General features: G+C 39.9%; 2 protein-coding genes across 12 annotated transcripts in view; both read left to right on the top strand.

The window, feature by feature from the left end:
• The first annotated feature begins 2,453 nt into the window (after positions 1 to 2,453).
• aktip (akt interacting protein) lies at positions 2,454 to 9,718 on the top strand. Of its 3 annotated transcripts, none has more exons than XM_034679949.1 (10): positions 2,454 to 2,590; positions 3,779 to 3,900; positions 5,570 to 5,781; positions 5,902 to 5,966; positions 6,164 to 6,264; positions 7,031 to 7,119; positions 7,398 to 7,496; positions 7,798 to 7,905; positions 8,045 to 8,105; positions 8,301 to 9,718. In XM_034679949.1, the coding sequence occupies exons 2-10, from the start codon at positions 3,853 to 3,855 to the stop codon at positions 8,406 to 8,408; spliced, it is 891 nt and encodes a 296-aa protein (XP_034535840.1). In that variant the 5' UTR covers positions 2,454 to 2,590; positions 3,779 to 3,852; the 3' UTR covers positions 8,409 to 9,718. The 3 variants fall into 3 exon arrangements, with proteins under 3 accessions (XP_034535840.1, XP_034535842.1, XP_034535841.1); XM_034679951.1 differs by having other exon boundaries at positions 2,458 to 2,590; positions 5,573 to 5,781; XM_034679950.1 differs by having other exon boundaries at positions 2,462 to 2,590; positions 3,782 to 3,900.
• A 1,919-nt stretch (positions 9,719 to 11,637) lies between these two features.
• chd9 (chromodomain helicase DNA binding protein 9) overlaps positions 11,638 to 26,462 on the top strand; it is a 75,714-nt gene continuing 60,889 nt past the window's right edge. For 4 of the 9 annotated variants that reach the window (XM_034678922.1, XM_034678908.1, XM_034678904.1 and 1 more), the window contains exons 1-2: positions 12,223 to 12,595; positions 15,278 to 16,930. In XM_034678922.1, coding sequence (XP_034534813.1) covers positions 15,386 to 16,930 — 1,545 coding nt within the window. In that variant the 5' untranslated portion in view covers positions 12,223 to 12,595; positions 15,278 to 15,385. Of the gene's footprint in view, positions 11,773 to 12,221; positions 12,596 to 15,277; positions 16,931 to 26,462 lie in introns of those variants that run through there. The other 5 variants (XM_034678929.1, XM_034678907.1, XM_034678906.1 and 2 more) reach the window with 2 other exon arrangements.

The raw sequence follows: 26,462 nt of genomic DNA, 5'->3' as shown, positions 1-26,462 counted from the left end.
AGGCAAAGCATCCATAAACTTATTTGTTTTGAGGTGGTCTTTGATTTGTACGTGTCAAATGAGTGACGATGACCTTGCATTGTTGGCTGCCCCAATGAAGAAACAGGACACTAATTACCTTTGTCAGTGAAGTGTACTTGGGACAATATACAATCAGATAGCAATAATGGAGTCAATAATTTGTATTTACTCTGAAACTTGGACGATGTCATTTCTCCCAATTAATACAGTCACCCATGCATTAAATTAGTTTTTTTTTCACACCGAAAAATAATTAGAAGTAATTGTTAGGAAATCAATCAATCAGCAGGATGAACTGCCAATGAAGCGTGGTCAAAAACTAAAGAAACGTGTAACACAGATGGCTTGGATGCACTTAACCCTCAAGGGCCTTTTGCTGTGCAGTACAGCGAAACATTACAATCAAGGCTAAGTTAATGTGTATCATTTTAATGTTTCTTAAAGTGCCCCCTGCTGCCTATGAGGAATTATGAATAAACTTCAGTGAAAAGTAATCAGATAATCTATAGGATGCAAAGAAAAAAATAACATTAATGGTCTGAGTTTGAATGGATAAAGCACATGAACAGTAGACAATGCCTATTGTTACTATTATTAAACAGTTTTTATTTACTACTTTAAAAATATGCATTTTGGGATTTTGCAATTAAGGACAAAAAAATTAAAATAAATCTAATTCTTATAAGTCTTTTCCTATGGGAGAGTTGACATACAGTACTTGAAACTAATATGTATAATAAGTGTTAACATGACACTCTTGTTTTTTACAATGAGCCTATTTAATGTTTTTTTTTTAATGGAACCGACAATAAAAAGAGAATGATGTAAATGATAAGGAAAACATTATCCACCGAAAATAAATGATTTTTTTTTTAATCAAGTAAAGGCAATAATTGAAATGTAATATATAATATTTGTAAATAAATACACTTTTCAAAACAGAAATAAATGCAGAATTTGATTCACTTTTTTTTTCTTGTAAGCCTATTCATTAAAAACATTGTCAATATGGCAAGATGATTGCCAGGTAACACAAAAATTCCCCTCTTCAAAACAAACATTTGGACATCAATTGCTTTAATAACAATAGAAAACCATTTAGATTACCCTACTTTGCACGCTATCTCACTTTTGGGAGCTTAACACTTAAAGGTGCAGTTGGTAGGAATGGGGTAAAAATTATACTTTTTTCTGCTGGGTTTGGAAAAAAGTCACAATACACATTGGTACTCATCAATAATTAAAGTATTTGAGATTACGGCCAAATCTCTGTGTTTTTCAATGCCTTTGTATCAAGCAATGTTATTATTCCCCTTCATTCCCGTTATCACAAACCAATCAGTGCTACTCTTCGACCCTCTGTCCCAATCGGTCGAGTGGCGGCCCCTACTAGGTTGTCCTGATTGTCTGGGAAGCTTGCACTACTTCCTCATAGAACATTCGAAATCTCTCTCCAAACTGATGTTTATATTACAACCACCAATAGCAGCTTTAATAAGGGAAAATTGGTGGACATGGGCTAAGATAAATAAGCTTGATTAATACACACCTGTGCCTACCTGCTTTGCAGATTTAAAATGTCTGCGGTGTGAATATTTTAACAACCTAATCAAAAACTGTAGGATGTGACCCTGTATAATCTTTCCTCTCTCTCTCTCTCTCTCTCTCTTCTTTTTTTTTTTTTTTTGTTTTTTAGGAAACCAAAAGTAGTGCCAGCAGTAAGTTACCGTACCCCTGCCACGGACGCTTAATGTTTTTTTTGTTTGTTTTTTTCAACTTTATTTTAGATGTACATAACAAACAATGGGTACATTCAGAAGGAGCATCATACATAAACAATCATTAAGGATACATAAACAATATAGCTTCAGTTGGTAATTTAAGGTAAATGAGATAATTATGCATATATAGAAAATTAGTTGAGCAAGGAGAGGGAATCATTTTACAATTCAGTGAGGACAGAAATCTTTTGTTTTTTGTCTCTCGTCTGTTTTAATAACTTTCTTTTTACGTTATTTTGGAACTACCTATTGTCTATATTTATTCTGTAATATTAACTCTCATAAAGTAGGCCTCCTTCTCTTCTTTTCTGTACTTTATATATATATATATATATATGTCTATTTTCTGTTTGTGTTTAAATCTAAAAAGCAAAATAAAATATTCAACACAATTCAGTGAGGAATTATTTTAGGGGATTGTATATTTTAAGTGCTCTTGGCCCTTTCATTATTTTCAATGATTTTAGGTATATTTTGAAATAATTTAGAGAAACAATACATTTGGGGGGAGATTTCATAGTCCTGTTTTTATGAAGGACGCTTAATGTTAAAATGACGGAAGTGCCATCCAATCAGCTGACAGGACGTTTGTCTCGTCAACCAATAGGAATCCCCCCTCAACCCCGGAAACGCCCCTCATTAAGTTAGATTGAACTCCGGTTTGTGTGTCTGTCACAGGTCTGTCAAAGTATTTAGCTAACGCTATCTTAGCACTCTCCCAAAGAATCTGACCAGGAAACACGTTAACACCCATTTTAAGGAGACTCAACAGCTATCTACCAACTACGGTGAGTTATATTAGTTACATGTTGGAGGTGCTGAAAATGTATAAATAATCGAATAGTTAGCAATGCAAAAGGCAGCATTGTAAGCTAACGTTAAAGGTAACATTAATAAGTGAACAAAAGCAGGTGAGGCAATGTCAGTCATCGGACACTAACTCTAACGTTAGCTCATCTAAGGTGTTGTAAAGTATTTAGTCAGGGTTTACTCTATAGTTTTAACAAGCTAACTTCAAGTAGCTCTGTAATGTAAGCTAACGCAACGTTAGCACAACAACTTCGTACTGTGTGAGATGATACTATAAACAGTAAGGGGTACTTTGATAATTATAGCAAGTGATACAAAATGAAATGGTATCTTCTTCTAACATCCCTCGGTGGATGACATTAGCTACAAAAACACGCTTTCAATGTAGGTAGGGATACTTCATGGAACAGCCAAGTTAGCACAAAGCTAAGCTATCCCAAACAATCGCTCATTTTAAATCATTCCAGGACAGTAACTCTGTTAGCATAGCTCTTTAAAATCTTCTGAAATCTGTCAACACTGGAAGTCCAAACCCTTTAACCCTCCTGTCATGTTCATCCTCCTCCCCTTACTTTAGTGTTCAAAATTGACCGGTTCGTTTTAACTGCTCTTAAATTAACACAAAAAAACATCAATCACCACAAAGTTTTTAATCAACACCCTTTTTAGATGTGAACAATGTCTCAGAGTAATGGTTAACAAGAATAACTGCAGTGAAAATACAAATAGGCACTGAAAATGTATTCCAAACTGAACATGTGAGGACAAGAAGAAATGGAAAACCAGAGACCAAACTCCTAAACATGAAGTTGTGTGTGTTGGGGTGCAACAAGGTAACAAGGTTGCTTTACAACACCCAAAATCCAACGAAAGTGGTGATCATCACTTTTATATGTTCAAGTGCACAGTGTGAAGGATATCATGAGGCCTTATGGCAATCAGATGTAAAACACAATATTTATGAATTTTAAATCGGTCAGATTTGACCCGAACACGACAGGAAGGTTAATGATAGCTGTCAAGTTTTGATCATGTCCTGTAGTTACAATCACATCTTCATACTATTGAGTCAGCATCATTCACTCCTATATCTGTTTCATTGTTTGTGTTTTAATGACTTAAACTGCATCACAAGTCTATTTAAACATGTTTGTTTTCTATCACAGCAGCGGATGGCCCGGACAGCACTTGTCGTAGGACCGACATAAGAGGGACACCAATCCGAACCTCTTAATGAGTAATGAACCTTAACCCCTTCTGGAGCATGTCTGCAAATACAAGTCGTAAGGTAATATAACACTCAAACTACAGCAACCAGAAACCAATCATAAAACTTTCAGGAATAGTTTGTGGAATAACATAAAACATGATTGTGGATACATTGTAAAACAAACTCAATCCCCGAAACTTTTTTTTACATTAGCAATAATGGGTGAAATGATTGGACAGCAAATGCATTCAACTCTTTGTATTTGGAAAAAAAAGGTTATTTTTATGTGTTGGTTATGTAATGTATGCCTTGACTCTGTTAGAATACTTTAAGGAACAGCCATATACACCACCTTTTTAAAGTGCAATTTTAAAGAAGGGCCAGTTGATTTATATGACTGGAAAAGAAGTGATTTTAGAATTGAGATATTTGGATATATATTTTCATAAAGGTGAATTCTCACTAGATGTTTTAACAACATCCTATTATCAGTCACTTCATCATATCAATTGATTTGAAGGTTGTTGGGTTTTTTTGGTTCCTTTTTCTTTATACATATTTTGTTTTACTAAAAAAAGAGAGAACATTTCATGTTAAGATGTATTGAAAAGTGTTATAATGAAAATATATTTAAATAAAAAGAGAATTACAAAAAAGAATAATTTAAATGATCTATCCAAGGTCTTATAGTATTATATGTAAATATATATGATTGCTGAAAATGGAAGATTAAACTGTAATTGTATTGAAACTTAAACAAATTCCACAAATATGGTAACAGCATCACTAAGATGTTGTACATATGAAGATTCAACCTTCAGAACTGTTGTATGAATTTAATTTAGACAGTGATTTAATAATTTAGAAAGCTTGGTGTTCAGATGTTCTCTGAACAGTGTATGTTTTGAGAACCTTCAGCCTTTTATTAGAGTCCTTCAGTCCTGTACCTGTTATCTATTTCATTAATTTCCTGAGGAATCTTTGGATTAGAATTGTAAGCACTCAAGTTGAGGGTGTGGTTCCTTTTATTTTTCATTTGGAAGAAAAGTTAACCTTTTTAGAAATTCACTACTTCCTTCAAAGTAGTACTATTTACATTTTGGTGGCCAAATACTTCTGTGTTCCAGACTACTTCTGCCTGCTTGTGTCAGTAGTTGAACACAGTTGGCAAGTTCTTGTGTGAATTTTTGTAAACAAAGGGAGGGGTTGTGTATTTGGCATGGTGGCGCAACCCTGGTTAGGCAGGGAGGTGACAATGTATCCTGAGTGTGTGAGTTAATATTTTCCTGCCTAGTCAGATGAGCATTCCAAAAATATTTTGCAGTCAGGTGAAGTCATCAATGACGACTAGTTGAAAGTTTACTTTCAGCATTTTTTGCACACTTGTAGTAAACATCAGAACATTGGTTGAGGCTGATGCATTCCTGGCATCCTGCAGCTGTATGCCCAGTGTGTACAGTGACCCTGTATGGTAAATACTCTTATCTTTCTGAAGAGCATCAGTAAGTAGTGATGGTGTTGTACAGGTACTTGTCTAGACACTGCTTCTTGATAAGCTGCATACTAGATGGAAACCTAATATTGTCACTGCACACCTCAGTCACTACCCTGAGTGCACACAGTGGCTCTCAAACTGTAGCCTTTTCTCATCTGGCTGTTAAGACATGCCTATTGTTTTTTTACACAGCTAAATTTTCTTCATCTGATGTATTTATTTCATTTTTATATTACTCATTTCTAAAAACAGCAGAGACCTGACAACGAGGAACAGAGCGGGCACGTGGAGCAGAGAGCCAGTCCAGCCCGGCTTCCCTTCGGCAAAAAACAGCTTCCACCTATTCCTAAGAATGCAGCACCGGTTACCAAACCTGCATCAGCTGGCACTCCAGTGCAGTCGGCCAATGGCACACATGCGTCCTATGGCCCCTTTTACTTGGAGTACTCTCTGCTGGCTGAGTTGTACGTATTGGTCTGGATTTAACTTTGAGTACTTTTCCAAATACTTCAGTAGAAGAAGAAAAGTTTCATGGATTGAAATCTCTTTTGTATTTATCTGACTTCTTTCCCTGTGACCTGCAGTACACTGGTGATTAAGCAGAAGCTCCCTGGAATTTATGTCCAGCCATCCTACAAATCAGCACTAAGTAAGGACCCTCATCTTGAATATCAAGCATGTTTCGTACATACTCTAAATGGGGCTACGGATGATTTCCTCTTGAATGATCAACATCTACTTTGTAAAATAAATGACTCAATTCAAAATGCTCCATGCATTCACTATGCTTGGTTAAGCTTGCTTCATACCTGTGTTAATAAACACTCTGTGTTTCCTGCTGTCTAGTGTGGTTTGGGGTCATATTCATCAGACATGGACTGTACCAAGATGGAGTCTTCAAATTCACTGTGTATATTCCAGACAACTATCCAGATGGAGAATGTCCAGTAAGTTGTATTTCTTCTTATCAATCGATCTCTATCAATCTTTCTTTGTATAGCGCCAAATCACAACAAAGGTTATCTCAAGACGCTTTAAAAAACATAGCAGGTCTAGACCATGGGTTTTCAAAGTGTGGGTCGGGACCCCCTGGGAGACGTAAGATGTCTTACAGAATGTTTTTTTTTTTTTTAAGTTATCTAAAATTAGTGCATTTTACCCATTATAGTAAAAAATAGTAGCTAAACTTGAACTGTAACCAGGAAAATAGAAAATGTAATGAGTTTTCTGCCTTTCTTTTTGCCAGATGACTCCTAAGTTTAGGGTTAGTGAACAGTTAATTATCAAAAGCATCAGTAGCAGTAGGTTAATTCATAACAGCACAGGAAACACAGCAACATGCTCACGTTGGCATCTATATGTTGGGGGTCGCAGCTGAAAAGTTTAGGAACCCCTGGTCTAGACCATACTCTCTGAAATTATTAGCAAAGACCCAACATCAAGACCGGGTAAGACTCAGTCTTATGGCCAGGGTTTATTAGGTCTTGTTTGAAATAGTCTGTGATTGTTTAGGATTAAATGTCCATGTTTTGTTTCCTTAATATGTCCATTAATTCATGTTTGAGCTATCAAACAACAATTTTATGTTCTTTCTTTTTTAGTTTCATTAATTTCAGTGAAATGGACTGAGTTAGGTTCCTCAGTGCTAACAATTAGCTGATGCCTGTACTATTGTTTCGTAGAGTAGCTAAATTTTCGTATGCTTTGTTTCAGAAATTAGTATTTGACATCCCAGTCTTCCATCCACTTGTTGACCCTGTGTCTGGAGAGCTTGATGTCAGAAGAGCTTTCACCAAATGGAGGTATTTTCTGTTTTTATTCTCTCTCAATTTACTCCCCTATCATTTTCTCTTTAAGTCATTGTTTAACTGACAACTAAATTACTCAGTATACTGCAAGAAGAGCTGGATATGTGTGGTTTTAATCCATGTGAGAATATCTTTGAATATAAATTGAACTAGAACAAGGTTATGATGACTGCAACTACAAATCTTAAATGGTATGAAGACAGTTTATTCCTTTTTTGTTTTGCTTGTGACGGTGAACTTTCTTGTGAACTGCTAATGTTGTCTTCCTGTAGACGGAACCACAACCACATCTGGCAAGTCCTGATGTATGCACGTACAATTTTCTACAAGATCAATACCACAGAACCCCTTAACCCAGAGGCTGCAGTGCTGTGAGTGACTTGGCATTCTTTCAATTGCTCTTATGCATAAGTAGAGATGAACCATTCAAACTGTAATCCCTTATGCTGTGGGATATTAACAAGCCATTCATTGAGTCTGTATTTTATGTTTACACTGGTAGTTACTTTACCTGGGGTATACATACCAAAAGTGTCAATCTACATACATACAGCTAAATCATAAACAAACTTTTGGAGACTTTATTAACGACAGCCGTATTTTAGAAGCCCTCGTCAAATTCCACGCCTCATTTTGGTCTTGAAGGCTAACTTTGTTGTTTTTTTCTTTCAGGTATGAAAAGGATGTGCATTTGTTCAAAAGCAAAGTGGTAGATAGCGTAAAACTATGCAACAGTCATCTTTTTGACCAGCCCAAAATAGATGACCCCTACGCAATAAGGTTGGTGAACTTACCACGGTTTCAGCATTCTTCCACCCTAATCACCACAAAGAGACTTCCTGTTACCTTACTGTATATGATTACACAACAACAGGGAGGGAGTTGATATCTCACGTTGCCATTCTTTCCCATTTGAAAGTTTTTCTCCATGGAACCCAGCTGTACATGACGAGGCGAAAGAGCGAATGTTCACATACAAAGTAAGTGAAAAAATACATTTAAGTATACCATTTTATTTCTATTTCTTTCAAAAGCTATGAGCAGCAGAGTTTAGTCCCTTGCAGTTCTTTTCTGGGAACTAAAACTTGGGTTTGGTTAAGCAAGATCAGGAGCTATCAGCACTCAGGTCGATCTGTGTCTGTTGTGTCACTGCTAATTTGCTTTTGTTGTTCCAGAGACGGCCTGAGGATCACCACAAGGGAACACAGGTGTCAGGGTTGTCTTGGGTGAAGCCTGGATCGACGCAGCCCTTCAGCAAAGATGACAGCTCTCCCCAGAGCTGAGGCTGCAGTGTCCTCGAAGCAGCCACTAGAGGGATCCACATGCATCAAATGCCATGCCATTGGCTTACCTCAGCTGTTTATAGGATCTGGGTCCTTGACACAGTGGGAGAACTTTACACTAAATCTCTACGTTATTGCTCAGCTTTAAAAGCTTTGTAGGCATCTCCTCAAAACAGCTTTAGAATAAGGAAACAAAGTTTGTATCATATGTAAATCAATGACGACAAATGGATGTCCCAGCAACATCATTTAGGCTGTGATGCAGTGAGAGCTTTCTCATTTAGATGATCAGATCCATGCACATGTTGGGCAAGGTGGCATGTCATGCTGTCCTTGAAGGAGCTAAAAAGTATGAGATAGCAATCACATGGTAAGTTGAGTGGGAAAAAAAAAAAAGACTTACACTGCTTTTGTGAAATTGGCTCAGGACTGTTCATTAGTCAGACTTGGAATGTTTTAGTTACAGCTGTGTGAGTAAAACATCCAAATCGACACTCCTCACAGAACCCAATTTTATTGACTTGTTTTATTATTGGACAATGATTTCGTTTTTTAGTCCCACTGTGTAAACTGTTGTCTTACATAGTTCCTAATATATATGTATAACGCAGAGCAGGAAAGTATGGATCTTCAAGAGATGCTAAATAAGTAAGCTCATTTATTTTATTTTGTCTGATTTTAAATCATTTTGAATGTTCCTGTATCGTTTGATATTAAAGGTTTGGTGTGTAAATAATGGATACTGTGCTCAGCTTTGACTTTGAGAGATGTGTCTGTGTCAATGCTTGGGTCTTTGAGGTGAATGGCTTGGTTTTAGCTTTCTTTGAAAGTGTTACTTTAAGTTTTCTTTTTATAGTTTTTTTCTTTTTCAAAAGTCAAAGAAGTTACTGCAGGATTCCTACATAGGTCTGAGTAAAAACCAGACATGTATTTTGATAAGCTTTAGTTAATAAGTAGTGTCTGATCAGCACAAATCTTTAAGTTTTTCTCCAGCTATGAGAATACACATTTTTCTGGTGTGTAAGACTGTTTCCACACTTTTTGATATGTTCATATGTTGAGGGCTCTGGCTTGGTGAGAATTACTTCAAGATCACAAAAGCAGATTTGGTGCTTGACCTATTTAATCTATTTATAATTGCAATAAAAGGCAAAAAATGTGACAAAATCTCAGTGTACTTGACATGCTGTCATTAGGGCTGTTGCTTTCTCCAAACCTGAGTATAATTCCTGCTCAAGTTTATGAAAGTGCATTATAGAGTCACAAGAATTAATGCTTTCCTCTGAAATCAATAAAGTGATCAAAAACTACTGTGATTTGATTTTTTTTGTTTTTGCATTCTGATACCACCTCAATTTAAAATATGTTAACGTGCAGAGTAATCAGTTCCCTTGAACCAAGAGTACACCCCTCACATTTCTTCTAAAGCTGATGCACATGAAAGCCCGCCAACAGTTTGCTAAAGACAGCCGACTAAGAACATGGATTACTGCAACCATGTCTTGTGGTCTGATGAGGCCAAGATAAACTTATTTAGTTCAGATGGTGTCAAGTGTGTGTGGTGGCAACCAGGTGAGGAGTACAAAGCCAAGTGTGTGTTGCCTACAGTCAAGCATGGTGGTGGGAGTGTCATGGTCTGGGGCTGCATGGGTCCTGCCGGCACTGGGGAGCTACAGTTCATTGAGGGAACCATGAATGCCAACATGTAATGTGGCATACTGAAGCAGAGCATGATCCCCTCCCTTCAGAAACTGGGCCACAGGGCAGTACTCTAACATGATAACAACCCCAAACACACCTCCAAGACGGCCCCTGCCTTGCTAAAGAAGCTGAGGATAAAAGTGATCGAGTGGTGAAGCATGTCTCCAGACCTAAACCCTATTGAGCATCTGTTTGGCATCCTCAAACGGAAGGTGGAGGAGCACAAGGTCTCTAACATCCACCAGCTCTGGGATGTCATCATGGAGGAGTGGAAGAGGATTCCATTGGCAACCTGTGAAGCTCTGGTGAACTCCATGCCTAAGAGGGTTAAGGCAGTGCTGGAAAATAATGGTGGCCACACAAAATATTTACACTTTGGGCCCAATTTGGATCAAACCACGCACCCACTAATCTATGTGTGTAACCACAATATTGGGATTGTCTGTTGTGTGTTTGTTGTCTGTTAGTATGTTGTTGTATCTTGTCTGTTGCCACTTTATTCGTGGGGAATTGTGCCTCCTATTAAAAGCTTGAAGTAGCTTCCTTGGGGTCACCCCTTTCTACGGAAGAGGATTAGGGCCACTGGAAAAAAAGTACTTTTTTTAACATATATATTATTATTCTGAGAAAAATAGACAGAATTCTGAGGTTTAAGTCATAATTCTGACTTTTTCTCAGAAAAAAAGATTAAGGCCAACCTTTTTTTATTATTATTATTATTCTGAGAAGAAAGTCAGAATTCTGACTTCAATATGAGAATTCTTTTTTTCCCCTCAGAATTCTGACTTTAATCCCAGAATTTTAACTTTAATCTCAGAATTCTGACTTTTTTCTCAGAACAATAATAATACTGACCTTTTCTTTTGAAAAAAACATTTTTTCCAGAGACCCTCATCCTCTTCCGTACCTTTCCACACATCCAACCATTGTGAACACATTTACTGAATATATATAGATGTAATCCAAAGCTTGATCCGTAAGGCAACTGCACTGGTGGAAATTCTTGAAGAGAAGAGAATTTCGTTCAAGAATTTCTACCAGTTCAGTTGCCTTAGGGATCGAGCTTTGGATTATCATAACCTGGACGACTGAGAACCTTTACAGACATATATAGATGTACATTTTTTATGATGTGTGAATAAACTAAACTAAACTAAGAAAGCTGGAATCACTTCTCTGAGGACAATCACCGAGCCTGCCAGCAGATGTCAGTATGTAACCACAGAGGAAAGCAGCTCTCCCACTCCTGTCATGTTCATACTGAGGAGAGACTGTGGTGCATGTGCGAAAGTAAAACCTCTCTGGATTGGCTCTGGCTTGTACGCGGCCATCTTATGCACTCTGTCAACATAAGGACTTTACGCACGAATCCATGATTTAATCAGCTGCTCTGCTGGGATCGCTGGGGGCGGGACCTTACCAAAAGTATTCATACCGGAGTAACCGGGTTGTTATTTTATACGAAGAGGTGAAATTACGGCGAATTATCGGTGGTCCAATCACGAAGAGGGTCACTTTTATGCAAATGTGGTGTTATCAGAGTCACGTCAGCAGCAGCGTTAGAGCCGCTGTGCCGTGGTCGCCAGCAGGAGTACAACTAACAACACAGTCACAACTTCGCTGATAACTCTCCCTCTATTTACATCTTGAATCCAAACTTGAGGTAAGGAATACAGCTTATTTTGGTGAGTTTTTGAGAGGTGTTTGATTCTCGTGGAGTTTGGATTTCATTCAGGCAAGGAGCTGTCAAATGTCTGACAGTCAGTGAGTAGGGCTCGCCTCAGCTGTCTGATGACACACCGTCCTGCTGAGTGTGGATCTCCAGTCAACAGCAGAGTCAGATCGTTTACTTCACAAACTTGTCCGCACTTGTTTCCCCGTATGTTCGCACTTTAAACACCAAAGTGTCATTATTCATTCGCAAAGTTTGCCGGGGAACTTAAAAATGCGCGTATAGCTCATAAGCACTACTCTGTACGGTTCTTGGTACAAGGTGGTCCTGAACTGACAGCGACCAGCCGCCGGGCTGAACCAGAACTGCACCTGTGAACGCAATGACTATAGGAGCTGTTTCACTGGCAGCCTCACTTTAAATGAAGCGGAAAGTCAGCCGAGAACTAACTGGCAGTATTATCATGGACACCGTCACTGTCGACCTCTCCATCCATCTCCGGCCTCCTCCTCCTCCTCCCTCCTCCTCTTTCTCAGTGTGGAAGCGTCACGACACCTCTTGAATCCCGTGGCTTTTCGAGTGAGGCTCCATTGAAGAGCACATGTGAACCGTCTGCCTAAAACAACCCGGGGGTAACGAATATATTTGGGGGAAATCAACTCTCCCTTGTGCTTCTACGTTTGTTTTCACTTGGTGAGCAGTTGCGCGTAAAGTAGCGCAACAAATTGCCGCCTCGCTGGCTTATCAAACACCGCGCTGGCTGGAGCTGAAGCCATTGCTGGTTGGAGATGAAAGGATGCGGCTGACTTCAGAGGTGAGCCCGGTGTCTTTTTGATGATGACGATATGTTCTGCTTAAGATATGACAACGTGAAGAACCTGTTGCCGAGTGTTAATTAACATATTTGTGACTATTTCAACTACACTGTAAGTCTTCAGTGGACTACCAAGTGAAATGCAGCTCCAGTCATAGCAACACTTTGTCTACTTTTCATCCAAATGTGACAAACTTTATGCTTTTAAATTTTCTTTTTAAAGGCTTAACTATAATTTGGATTTGTGTTTAGTTTAAAATTGTTGGTTTAAAGCTTTCAAACTGAGGTGCTCAGTTGTAGTTAGGCTAAATGTGTAACATAAGTCCAGGGATGCGATGGCGACGTAGGTAGGCCTGCAATTACGCACAGGTGTGGATATTGTGTTGCACGTGCTTGCATGATGCGTACAACGTCACAATTATGGAGGAAACAGCTGGAAGGCGGGCATGTGTGTGCCTCAGGGTCAGATTGGGAGTGTTTAGAGCGGGGGCGTGAAACTAATTTCAGTTCAGGGGCCACATACAGCCCTATTTGATCTCAAGTGGGCCGGACCAGTAAAATCATGACATAATAACTTATAAGGGGGGACAACTCTAAATTTGTACCTTTGTTTTAGAGCAAAAAAGTGCAAGCACATTCTGAAAATGTTCACATTTAATGAACTATCTTTCTACAAAAACAGCTGTTGTTTTTTTTGCCATGATGAGTCTCATAGTGGGCCGAATATTTTACTCTTTAAGCCCTTAAACCTGCTGTGAACACACCAAATACAAATTACCCATTCACCTGATACAGTGTGTAATCTTTACTGCAAAAGAGCAACGGTTATAATGATGAACAAGGTAAAGTTGATTATTTTGGACCCCTCAGCTCCAGCATGAACGGTTTGCTTGCTGGACAGTGTTGTATGCAGGGGTATAGTGCTAGTGTTCGCAGTTAGTGGATCATCTTATAGTGCTCTAAAAAGTCTTAATGATCTCAACTGGATTATGCAAACAGCAAGTAAACTCTTTTCTCACTTTGAGAAAAAGGTACATATTAGTTGATATGTTTTAATCATGAAAGGAGATGACTCTGGTAGTCCATACATTGTCTTTTTTCTATGCATAAACCAAAAAAAGACTTCCAGATTTATTTGTAGAGTTTAAATACAATTTTCATTTGATATAGTTTAGATATCATGTGAGTATGATTTCTATTGCAGCAATTTTCTGCAATACTAAAATCATACCTGACATGTGGCATTCATGCTCATTTTCCTCTCTGTACTCACACATACGTTATATTGTCCGTATGCTTGAAGCTAACCCCACGTGCCTCCTGTGTTCTTTGTTGATAAAAATCATAAGTATGTTTCCTAAGAAGATTGTCATCCAAGTGAAGAAAATGACAAGTGAAAGAGTCACATTTCAAGAGAAAAGTAAACAAAACACTGATGGAAACCTGAGGTTGGACGCATAACCCAGACTAAAAACAGGACAGACTTCATGCCTGTGTGAAAACATCTTCACCCGGGTAGTGGTTGAAGTGTTGTCTAGGATTAATATTTCTGTTAATGTTAATGTTTGAATGTTCATTCAGGTTGAATTACTTAAATTTTAGTGTACTTGTGCCAATTAAATTAGTTCATCAGTGTGAATTAAATTAAAAAAGATAGTACTGGGATTCAAACAGAAGCATTCTACTTTATTGTCTAGCCTTTGTCCTCTACTGAATTACACCAAGCAGTACATTCTATTCTCACAACCATGACCAAATCCTAGTATTTTTTTTTTTTTTTAGAATGAAGATAGAAAATACCTAATCCTATGTATTTTACCACGCATCAATCTGATGGCAATTTCAGCTTTCACATTTGCAAATGATAAAATAAGTGCCTCAACAAGTGAGTCTGAGATACTGGAGAAATATCAGTGCGTTTATTTATGATTTTGTGTGCCTGGCAAGTCAGCATATAATGACTGACCTGTGTAAGCTTCTGTCATCTTCTGCTGGTCTGTGGTTGCAGATCACACACTCAAGCACATATACAAACGCGCACACACACACACACATTCACACACTCAAAGGACCTCATCTGCCTGTGTCCCTAGCTGTTGAAATTCTATCAGCTGTCTGCACCTCCCACACATTCTGCAGTAGCAGGGCAGGCAGCACCATTGGTTGTGGGGGTGGGGGATTTGAGGTGCGTTTTTTTTTGTGTGTGTGTGTGTTAAGTGGGGGGGGGGGGGGGGGGGGGGGGGGGGTACAGGAAGAGTCACCTGCTGATGGCTGGTGGTTGCTTTGCACCAGCTGCTTTGCTGCACACATGAAAGGCAGGGCTGATAGCTGATTGGCAGTACCACATTTCTCCCAGACCCTTTTGGCCTAGTTATTACCTGTCATTTGGAACCCTTTTATTCTTTTTTTACTCCATAGACTTTAATGCATGTCTGTTAGCCAGCAATCATCCGATTAAAGGAAAGAGGTGATTAAAAATTGATAGTGGAAAAGTGTCTTTAATAAGTTGCCATGTCATATCAGACTGAAAATGATTTGGGTTTGATGATGTGTGATTGATTACAAACTTTGATCTGATATTCATCTAGATCTAGACCATACATGACTTTCCAAAAACTCCCTGTTATCATTTCCTCATATAATAATTGTGTTTAAATGCTCTTTTGCTCTGTTTCTGGCTAGGTGCATGATATAATGGACATGCTGTAGCTCTGGCCACAGTGAAGCTCATTGGGACCAGCTTGGATCCAGTAGGGTTTCAGAGGTTCCAGTTCACCTCCAGGCACTGCCATGGACTTCTTTAATGATCCCAACCTCTTTGTTGGGAGTTTGGAAGGGCTGGATGATGATGGCTTCCCCTCAGCACCTTCACTTGTGGATGAGCTAAACCTTAGTGCTGACTTTGAGCCCCTCCAAGTGGGGCCTCTTGGTCCAGCGAAGCACCAAGACATGATTCCACCAGTGTCAACCCAACAAACCATGCCTGTTTACGGTGAGCAGATGGGTCACTACATCGGTGTTAAGGGACAGAATCCAATGGCATTTTCTGGTCCTGGGGGCCAAGGTGGTGGAGGCGGGGCCATGAATGTCGATCAGCATGGTCAGTACCACAATGTCGCCATGAGCCAAGTATCCCAATCCAATGGGCTCTACTGTAACAGTAGCAGTCCAATGTGGGGAAACCAAGACCAGAATGGGATTATGTACCACCCCTTATCTCAACAGCAACAACAGCTTTGTCATCAGCAGCAACTACATGTCCGTCAACAACAAACACAGCAGCAGCAACAGCACCACCCGTGTCAGCATCCACAACAGCGGCAGCAGCAGCTGCATCAACAGCAAAGCCATCGGCAGCAGCTGTTAAACCAGCACCAGCACGAGCACCATCAAATTAACACGCAGACTTTGTCTTTGCAGCAACAGCAGCAGCGTAACTTCTCCTTTCATCAGGGGGGTCAACCTCAGAGCCAACAGCAACTTCACCATACTCAGCAGGTTCAACATCAACTCGCTGTTGGAGGACCAAGGTTCCATTCAAGGGCTCTACCAAGTAAGCCCTATATGGAGCAGGAGAACGCTTCTCTGGGTGGGACATGCTTACAACCACAGCAGCAACAGGGGAGCTACCGGCTGACTAGGGGAGGTCAAGCTTTCTCTGGATCAGGACCCCAAGATCCTAACCTGTCCTTTCCCATGCATTCATCATCTATGGTTCACTCCTTGCCCACATGCTCTGTCAGTTCCGCCACTGCTTACCAACCGGCTCAGTACCCTGCATACCCTGGAGAGCCTGAATTATCCCCTCTCTCTCAGCAGCCCACAGCCTTAGCGTCTAGGCCCAACACCACCACCACCGCACCACTCACTACTACAGTGCTGGAGCTATCAGGGACAGTATGTCAGTTTCCACCCACAGCTGTTATGAGTCAGCGGCACTCTAGGACTTCAGTCAGCCAGGCAGAGGAATGTCCCTTCCGGGCCCAAAGTAAGCCTGGGGAAACCCAAGGCAACTGCAAGTCAACTGAGATGTTTGGTGACTCTATGAGCTGCTACCCCAGCATCATGAACCACCTGCCCTCGGAGCAGCCCCAGAGCTGCAGGGCCATCAACACTAATGGATACCAAGCACAGGGAGACAATCTCCTGCAATCACAGGCACAGGATGGAGACTTGGAGAGCCTGGAGCCTCCTGACCTCCTGCCTGACCTAATGCCCCAGCTGGAGGCTGCGCTCAGCCAACAGGATGAATCCAACTGTTCCTGGCCCAAGCCCTGCCAGGAGAGGGGAGAAGAGGAGAGGAAACCCCCACCTGTGGAGATCAGAGGAGGGAAGGTATGATTAAATTTTTTGGCTGTTCAATTTTAACTTTTTTTTTAAAGCATTGCTTGTTTTAGCTTAGTGCATGAGAGTAGTCATTTGAGGGAATCCTTGAATGAACTGAATGATGTAGATGCATTTCCTTACTTTTGGAGAGTTTTCTTTGCTGACGTAAAGCTTTTTGGGGGTTTTCTTCTCAGCACAGCATGGCAGAGAATCTGGTCATTTGTGTAATGTTTAACTAACTATCCCAGATAGCACATGTGCATGTCTGGTAGGAAACCTGCAATCAGTGGTGGAGTGGGGGAAGGTGGAGAAGCAGCACCTAGAGCCATCTGAAAGGCTTCTGAATATGATAATGGTCTGTCCAGCCTGGCCTGTATCTGCCCTGTGTGCCGACAGCAGGTCAAGCCTGATTAGGCTAAGAGTGGCAGGAGTGTCTTCAGGACTTAGCTGTAAGCATACTTAGGGCTATATCAAGATGTGGGTCAGGGCAAGCCAGAGGCACTTGCACACTGCCTCGCTGGAGTGTGGGGGAGGTTGCGCACTGTTGTGGTAGCTGCCACAGTCTCTGTGTGTCTGTATACGTGTGTGTTTGAGTGCACATGCACTTGTGAGAGAGCGGGTTGGAAGAAAAGAGCGTGGTGGAGGGAGAGTGGTTAGCACTTCATGGGGGGGGGGGAGGGGTTTTTGGAGATGGAGAGAGCAGTAGCTCATGGAAAAAAAGGGGAGCTTATGAAAGAAAGGGAGGGAAAGAGACAGAGAGGAAGAGCACGAGAGGGAGAGGAGAAGAGGGGGAGGTTGGGAGAGTGCATTAGCTGGCTGTAACAGGCTTCAGGCGGTTCCTGGACCTCAGTTGGATTGTATCCTAGCAGCATCCGCACTGTCACCTGGGCCACAAGTGACACATGACCAGCAGCAAAGCAACAGATGTTTCTTCACGGTCTACCCATTAAAGAAAGACGTGATTTCTGACTTACCCTTTTCTTTTTTATGATGTCTTTGAAATTTCAGCAGTACCATTTCTAAAAAATAAATATTGTTAATTAGCCATTGTGGCAGGAACTCATAAACCTTTGTGCAAAAATGTTTGTGGTTTAAATGGCCCACTAATGCACAAGATTGACACAGTAGTAGAGGCCAAGGCAAACAATGAAGTGTTTTTTGACATTACCCTAAACAAACCCACCGGTTAGTCTGCACTAACTATAGAATAGTCAACACATGCATTCGTACACTACACTTTTATGTCATGTCAATGCCATCATTTTAGCAGTATGCTCGTTACATCCCCCAATATCCTGAACAAGTGACAACAGGGACAAGGCGACAATACATCTGGTAATCTGCCTAACCACAGCCCATCCACACCGGCCATTTGACCACTGCAGAGGTCCTTGATTGAAATGGGTCCATGAACTGCAGCCATACGAGCCAGCCTCTCCCCTGTCTGTGTCAACATCCAGCCCTGTGTTGATGCTTACAGGCTGACTGTGCTATTCATGTGCTCTGATGTGTGAAGAGCCTGCTGATAGTGTGTTTGCTGAACAGGCAAGGCATCAGGGGATCTGCCCACTCCTCAATCCCATGGTGATTGCAGCTAATTAGGATTTCCAGTGGTTTAATGGTCAGCTGCAGCTGTGATGAGAACGCAGGTTTCAAGATTGAGTAGCTGTCCCAGGTCGCCATATTCACAGATTAATTGGGGCAAAAATAATGTCTTTTGCTATGGATCAAATGAACAGATGTGTGTTTAACACAAGCCTGTCCTGTAAATATTGTCTGCAATTTGTGGTAAGACCTTTCTGAGCCAGATGCCAGTTTGTAGTTCTCAGTGGTTCTTGTGAATTAGCAGTCGGCTTTCATGTTTCGAACAGTCAAAAACTCAAGACTGAATTATTTTGGGTTTTTGTGCATGTTTAAGTGGTGTGTGTAAGTTGAAACATTGTGGACAATATTAGAAATCAATGCCACGTTGCAGTAGGGCCTGACAATTAATAGATTTAATCAATTAATCTGAATTTGTGGTTAAGGACAACATTTGAAAGTTGTCATTGGTCCAGCGAAGCACCAAGACATGATTCCACCAGTGTCAACCCAACAAACCATGCCTGTTTACGGTGAGCAGATGGGTCATTAAATAAATTTGTTCTAAAAAAATTTAAATATATCTTTTTCATAAAAAAGTAGTGTACAGTTTTAAAAAATGGATGGAGACGACTCCATTCAATAATGTGTGGGTGTTGTGCCCATGTTTTCACACAATTTTAATGCAGTTAGTTAAAGTTGAAGCTGTCAGCTCCTCTGATGTTAAATTGTGCCAATTCAGTGTTTTAGAAAAAAAAAGGATTCCTGAGGGTCTTGATGCAAACACAGGTTTGGTTTTCCCCATAATTTTGCATCAAGACCCTCCATGAATCCATTTTTTTAAATCCCTTAATTGGCACCAATTAATATCAGAGGAGCTGACCGCTTTAATATAATTATATCCTCACTGCAATATTTAGCGGTGTGATCACACATTGAAGGATTTTGTAAAGGTCTTGGACAAAGCTCCCATAGGTCATCATAGTGTTGACTCCATGCTGTATTTAATAGCAACACATGTTGTCTTCAAACACAGGTAAAACATTTCAGCAATGCAGCATGTGCTAGCCCAAATAAAAGTCAGGAATATTTTGCTAGGGAAGTGTCAGTGTTGTGTGGAAGTGGTTCTGTTCTGCAGGGTCTGACTTGGAGCAAAGCACCATCAGTTTTAAAGAGTGTTTTCAGTTTGTGGCAAATGAAGCCGCAGCATGTTCTATATATTACGGCTTCTCCACAGGGGCAGGCAGCCAGTTGGAAGCTGTGTGTGGCGCTGCAAGTTGCACAAGATAACTGAACTCTGTAAACACCTGCAGCAGTACAAGATGAATTTAAAGAGTTAATCAGCTGTGATGAACCTTAATCAGAGATATCATTCTAAGGCCATTCTGCCCAGCCTGACGTGGTGGAACTTCTTCCATTGGATTAAAACTTGTACTTCCAATCAGGGTTTATTGTCAATGGGAGATTTGTGTCTTCCTTACGTTGTTTCCTTGATCGCAATCCCTCCGGATCTGTTAGAGCTATATAAAGAAACAAATTAAACTAAGCCCCAAAGGCAAAAGGGAAACTGGTTCTGTAGATTTGTGGGGCAACAGCAGCACATTCAAAACACCTCGTCCTGCTGTACACAAAGTAGCATCCTGTTATCAGTCCTATCTTTTGGTACCTAAGGAGCCATCTGAAATTAAACTAACATTGTTTGTTTGAACATAGCTGTTTCTCTCTTCAATGATTGTACTAGCCTCTGCTATATTCTTGAGGGGAGTTTGGCAAAGTTTAGTGTATTTTTTATGCTGTACTTGAATAAATACACTAAACGGTGACAAGATTTAATTACATTTACAGTTGAAAGTTGTTCTTTTCCCATTTAGCCTTAGGGCCCTGTGAAATTTTATTTTTTTCCAAATTCCGTTTTTTCCATTACATTTTTTTAGAATTCCGTTTTTACCCTTTACACTTATTTACCACCATATAGTGTGTGCTTTTTGTATCAGTGAATAAAATGTCTGTTAATGAAATGCAAAAATCCTTACATTTATTGATGCAACACATCATTACACAATTTTGCCCAGTATTTCAAGTCAAAACACAATGTTGCAACATAACAATGTACCAATAAGTGTTTTAAGTACAACGTGCTTATAGCACTCATTTTTTTTCTGTTTTTCCCATGGCTTTTGGACGAGTGGTCATCACACGTATTTTTACGTTTCCAGTCAACAGTATGTAGGCAGAATTTGCAAATAAGCACGTCACCTGACACATAGAAGTCATTTGGGAACTGTTCAGCTCTGTGTTTTGGAGTAAGAGATGAGTTTCGTAGTTTTTTTGCAAACGTAGCCGGTGTTTCTGCTGGCCGCTTCAACATGTTTAACAGTAGATTCCGTTTTTTCCGAAATCTTAGGGCCCAAAACTTGCAGTCAAGTGTTTCTGATTTTAGGCGATTATTATTCTTGTTTTGCTTTTGTCTGTTCAGTTTTTTCTAGTATATCAGTACTCCTAATACAGCTATTTTGATGCCTTGCTTGGTGGTCTTTTCCCCTGCTACTAACTTGATACTACAGTAATTTTGATCAGGTCTAAGCTTCAAATAGTGTGAATGGTTCTTTTGCTGACCAGAACATAAACTCAGATGGAAGTGGAGATTGATGGATACTGATGGTCTGAGCTGCTGTAGCCACTACAGGCCCCCTGGCAGTGACACTGAGCAGGTGCCTCCTCCCTGCCTGCTTGTGTTGCTGGGTTGGATTTATTATCTGACTGGGTATCACTGCTCATTGCTCTCTACCCTGCCTTGGCCTCTGAGCTTGTTGTGCGAGTAAGCAACTTAGAACATATTTGTGTACGCACTTGGAAGTATGGTTGGCAGTGTACTAGTGTTTGATATGCTAGCTTTGTTACTTAACTTGCTGACCTCTCTCAGGCTTATATAACTTGTAACCAGACTGGGCAAGCTATGCCATAATCAGCCCTGAAACATGACACCATGCATCACCCGGGCCCTCACCCCACCACCCACATGCGCCACCCACACACAATTTGCACACTCACATACAAAAACCCTTGAGAAACCTGCTACTTCAGTGGCTGCGTTGTGATAGGCTGTGTCATTCACACACTTTCTCTGATCACCTCCCCCAACATCCATACACACTCTCTCTCTCTCTCTCTCTCTCTCTCACTCTCTCTCTATCTCTCTCTCTCTCTCTCTCTCTCTCTCTCTCTCTCTGTCTCTCTCTGTCTCTCTCTCTCTGTCTCTCTCTCTCTCTGTCCCTCTCTCTCTGTCCCTCTCCCTCTGTCCCTCTCCCTCTCTCCTTTTCTAGCGTGCTCTCTCTGTCAAGTGTTCTGTCTGTTTGCATCCGGCCCCATTGGCCTGTCTGTTTGGAGGCCTGCCAGATGAGAGGCGAGAGGCGGGGATGACGAAAGGGGTCAGAGGTAAACAGGAAGTCAGGCGGTCGTTGCTGTGGGTCGGAAGGGGAGGGCTCAGTGGAAGGGGCGGGGGAGAAGCTGGGAGAGGGGGGAGGGAGGAGGGAGTTGTATTTGGATTGAGTGTGTCAGGAGCATGTGGGAACGCTGCCAGCCAAAAGTGCACAGTAGGTCTGAATTTAAAGTATGCTCTTTTACTCTGCTTTTCTGTCCTTCCTTCTCTCTCTTGCCTATGTCTCTGGGGATTAAATGGCTTTGAATAGTTTTTAGGGGTGATGGCTGGGTGAGTGTTTGCTCAGCAGTCAAATGTGATGGTTTTTTTTTTGTTTGTATGTGACTGGAATGATTTGTGTGTGTATTTGTGAGTGTGTGTGAGAGATGACACAACCTTTTTTTTGGACTGGTTCTCTGACGTTTGACTGGCATAAACGCCGGGAGGTTAGACCACCATAGTGGTCCATGTTTAGAAAAACTCTACACTCACGTGAGGAAGAGGAAATGGAAATCTGTTGTATTAGAGACTAAGTTTAGGCTGCTATAGAGGACTGTAAAAAAGCATGAAGGAGTAATCTGATGACCCCTTTGTCCTTGTTAGTGACACAAGATTTCATGTTGTGGTGTAAGGAAAGGATTGCCTGACAACATAATGGAATAAAACACCTGAATATGAAGGAAAAGTTAAAAAGAGGGTTTTAGATTATAGCTACTTTACTTCACCTTTCTGTTTCACTCGATACATGTCTTCCTTTTACACAATTTGACTTTGACAGACTTAGTGTCGGTCACACTGTCAACAGAGACGACGGTTGGCTTGCTGGTTACTGATTTGTAAGTTCAGCAAACAGGTTCATGTCAGTAGGAAGTCATTAGCTTGTTGCCATGGGTGCCAGTGTTGTAAGACGAGACTTTGTTTATTGAGCGCTATGATTGCATTCTATAACACTTGAGTCCAGTTGACACAATGAACTCAGTTCACTGTTAACTTTGAATGTGGCTTTGAATGGTTGTAGAGATGTAAAAAGCCCTGATCAATAAGCACTGGCATTTTTCATATCTTAACATACACTACCAGGCAATAGTTTGGACACACCTTCTCATTCTATGGGTTTTACTTATTTTAATTATTCTCAACATTGTAGTTTAATACTGAAGACATCAAAACTATGAAATAATCTGCTTTTGCTATAATCTGGATTACAAAAGTAGTCAAATTGAGCTATCCACTAACCCTACCTCTGAACAACACAACTGATGGTCTCAAACCCATTAAGAAGGCAAGTCATTCTACAAATGAACTCTTGACAAGGCTGATGTTAATCAGAAACCATTCCAGGAGACCACTTCATGAAGCAGACTGAGAGAATACCAAGAGTGTGCAAAGCTGTCATGAAGGAAAAAGGGGGCTATTTTACCGAATCTAAAATGTAAAACATATTCTGTTTTGTTTAACACTTTTTTGTTGATTAAATAATTCCATATGTGCTCTTTCATAGTTTTAATGTCTTTGGTATTAATCTACAGAATTTAAAACAATTAAAATAAATACAAACCCTTGAATGAGAAGCTGTATCCAAACTTTTGACTGCTAGTGTACTTCATCAAAAGTAATCTTCCTTTCCTTTTTTTTAATAAGAAAACAGAGTTGAGAAATTACTTCACTTTCTCCACACAGGAGTCAATCTATTGTAGTCCATCTTGATTGATGTGTGCCTATTCTTTGTTTGTGCAGTAATATGTGCTGTGTCCCAGCATTGCTGTAATAATATAACTCCTTCATAGGAAGTGACCTTTTTTGTGTCAGCATTCCTACACTTAAAAGAGATCCACTCTGCTGAGTAAGAAATGATTAAACAGAAAAAAGGAACAAAAAATCTTGTTTTTTATTTTTATATACTCAAATCGCAACATGCAAAGTTGTATCAATCTGTGCATGTCTGTATGTAAAGGTTGTCGGTCATCCAGGTCATGGTAATTCAAAGCTTGACCCGTAAGGCAACTGGACTGGTAGAAATTCTTGAAGACGTTTCACTTCTCCTCCGAAATGACTGGGACCTTACACTATATTATAATCACTGTATTATCTATTACGTGTCAAATGTTAGATTAATGCAACTTTCTGCAAAAGTTTGCTGCCGGTGTAAATTTCAATGTAACGTTGAACTGATTATGAAACTTTTTTACTTTATCAAGCAAGAGTTTAATAAAAATTGAATCCATATCATCCCAGTTTCTAACCCAGTCTGACTCCTCTTTTAAAATGCCCCCCCCCCAAAAAAAAAAAAAAATTCACAATTGTAACGTTTCTTCAAAACTGCAGGTGCTGCTAAAGAAAGCCTGTTAAACTTCCATAATACAATTTATTTTTCCCGTATTTTCACATTAAATAATTTTAGTATCATTCCCCTTTATATAGAAAAGAATGCCAAGATCTAATTAAACAAATGGGGGTACTTTGTTGTTGTTAAACTTGATCAAATCTTCACTAACCTGACTTACCTGTAGAGTATGAGTAACTTTGCGTTTGTGTTGTTTTTGGCATTAAGTGATCTCCTAAATCTTTTCTGACTTACTCTCGTACATGTGAAATTCACATTTTCTGACAGAGAATCTCATCCCGTTTTCTTTTCACAGTCACACATCACTACCTGTGAAAGTCAAAAAGTGTATAATATTAAAAACACTCAAAAGCAGTGTGGGGTTGGTGTCATTTAACTAAAGTATCATCTGACTAAACACCGGCCCTCATGTTTTAGTTTTTTTTAATCAGTAGATTTCTTCAGGTCAGTGACAGAGATATGGTCAGTCTCAATGGGAAAGTTTTAGCCTGGGCTGTCTTTATTTTTCATCAAGCCGTTTTCTGTGTCATCACTGGAGGCTTGTCGTCTGTTTTGTCTCACACTGAGCAGTCACTCTGATTGTCACCACGATTGGCTGTACTCACATGAGTGGATTTGTGAGTATTAACAGTCCCAATTGGATGAAATGCAGAAACTAAGGGATACTGAATCAATCCAGTCCTCCTCTAACAGCTTTCTCTGTCGGTTTAAATGGTTGTAGGTTGCAAAGTCTTCATCTGCTTTGTCCACTACTTAATCACGCTATAATGTCAAAGTAATGTGGCTTACAGCACAGGAGGACATTTAACACCTTAATGTCCAGTCTGTCCATTTTTAACTGAGGATTTAAATAGTAGACTTAATATTTTGTTTCATGAATGTAACATTTTGCATTAGTTTGATTACACAACCTTTATGTGGGCATTTAACAGCACTCAACTGTCATTTTTATCTCTCTGTTGGCTCAAAATATATAGACTAACTAATTAATTAATTATTTAATAATAATCATGAAAATGAAATTAAGTGTATATCAATATCTATGTTGATCCAATATATATTTTATATACATACATATAAGACAAAACAAAATTTGTCACACCAGCTGTCTCCCTCAGTTTTACCTGTTGTCTGTATTATTCAATTTTATTTATTAAGGGACCTTTAGGGCTGGGCGATAATTCAATAACGATAATTATATATATGATATAATTTTTCTCAATATAAATATAATATGTCTGATTAAAAAAAATCAATATATTTAAACTTATAATTACACCCCCCAACTGAACCCCCCATTAAATATACTTTCAGGATGTGGGTAAAGGAAGCGCACGGAGACACCTTCACGTTTAATGTACACCACGACTGTCATGAATAACCGTGATGCATTCACTGAACTGTGTGAAATTATCACTTCGTCCGTAACCCTTAGTATGCACAACTCAAAATAATAATCTATAAACTGATACACAGTATTCAATTTGATATTTCTTTGTTGTAAATTTAAATCAAATTATGTAAATTACCTCAACCTGAGAAAAATAAGAATCTACTAACGAAAACTTCACAAACATCTCATCATGCACAAAAGACCTGCTTCCTGTTAGTGCCGTCAAAAATGATGGATCCAACAAGCTTATCAGAAAATGAAATCCAGACTAGGGATGCACACAATTAATTGATTATCAATTAATTGATTGTTAAGACATTACTCGAAACACGCATTTTTGTTTTCAATTTTCCGTCACGTGGAACGGACAACATGTGGTCTCATTTTACACTCATCTATCAGGGAGGTGTTGTAAGTTTAAAGCATGTTTTGATGTGAATCAGCTGTTAAAGGTGTTGCGCACCTTTAGCGGAGACGCTCAGCTGGCGGCTGCAGCTGAGTGACAGGTCTCGCGTTTTTAAAGAGGATCAATGCGCAACTGCTGCCAACAACGACACAAAAGTTGACAACTTTAAACAGGACATTTCCCCACCTTTAGATACAAATCCAAGAGACTGGTGGGAATTGCTAGTACGCTATGTTTGCAGAGCAGCAACATCAGAGACGTCTGGGCTTTTCTGCAGCTAGACTAATTCTGACCCGGTTGCGCTCACAGCTGACACCTCACGGAATACACACGTTTATTTTTCTCAATAAGAACGAGTAGACAGAAAACTGGACACTGAGAGTCTGAAGTACGTTTCTG

The sequence above is a fragment of the Notolabrus celidotus genome, chromosome 3 (assembly GCF_009762535.1).
Source record: "Notolabrus celidotus isolate fNotCel1 chromosome 3, fNotCel1.pri, whole genome shotgun sequence".
Classification (NCBI taxonomy): domain Eukaryota; kingdom Metazoa; phylum Chordata; class Actinopteri; order Labriformes; family Labridae; genus Notolabrus; species Notolabrus celidotus.
Note: the sequence above shows the minus strand (reverse complement) of the source record. Positions and strands in the feature narration are given on the sequence as shown.

Coding starts and splice junctions, on each gene's coding strand:
- aktip (XM_034679949.1), top strand. CDS start 3,853: ATGAACCTTAACCCCTTCTGGAGCATGTCTGCAAATACAAGTCGTAAG. Junction 7,120..7,397: donor AGAGCTTTCACCAAATGGAG/GTATTTTCTGTT, acceptor GTCTTCCTGTAG/ACGGAACCACAACCACATCT. Junction 7,906..8,044: donor GATGACCCCTACGCAATAAG/GTTGGTGAACTT, acceptor CCCATTTGAAAG/TTTTTCTCCATGGAACCCAG.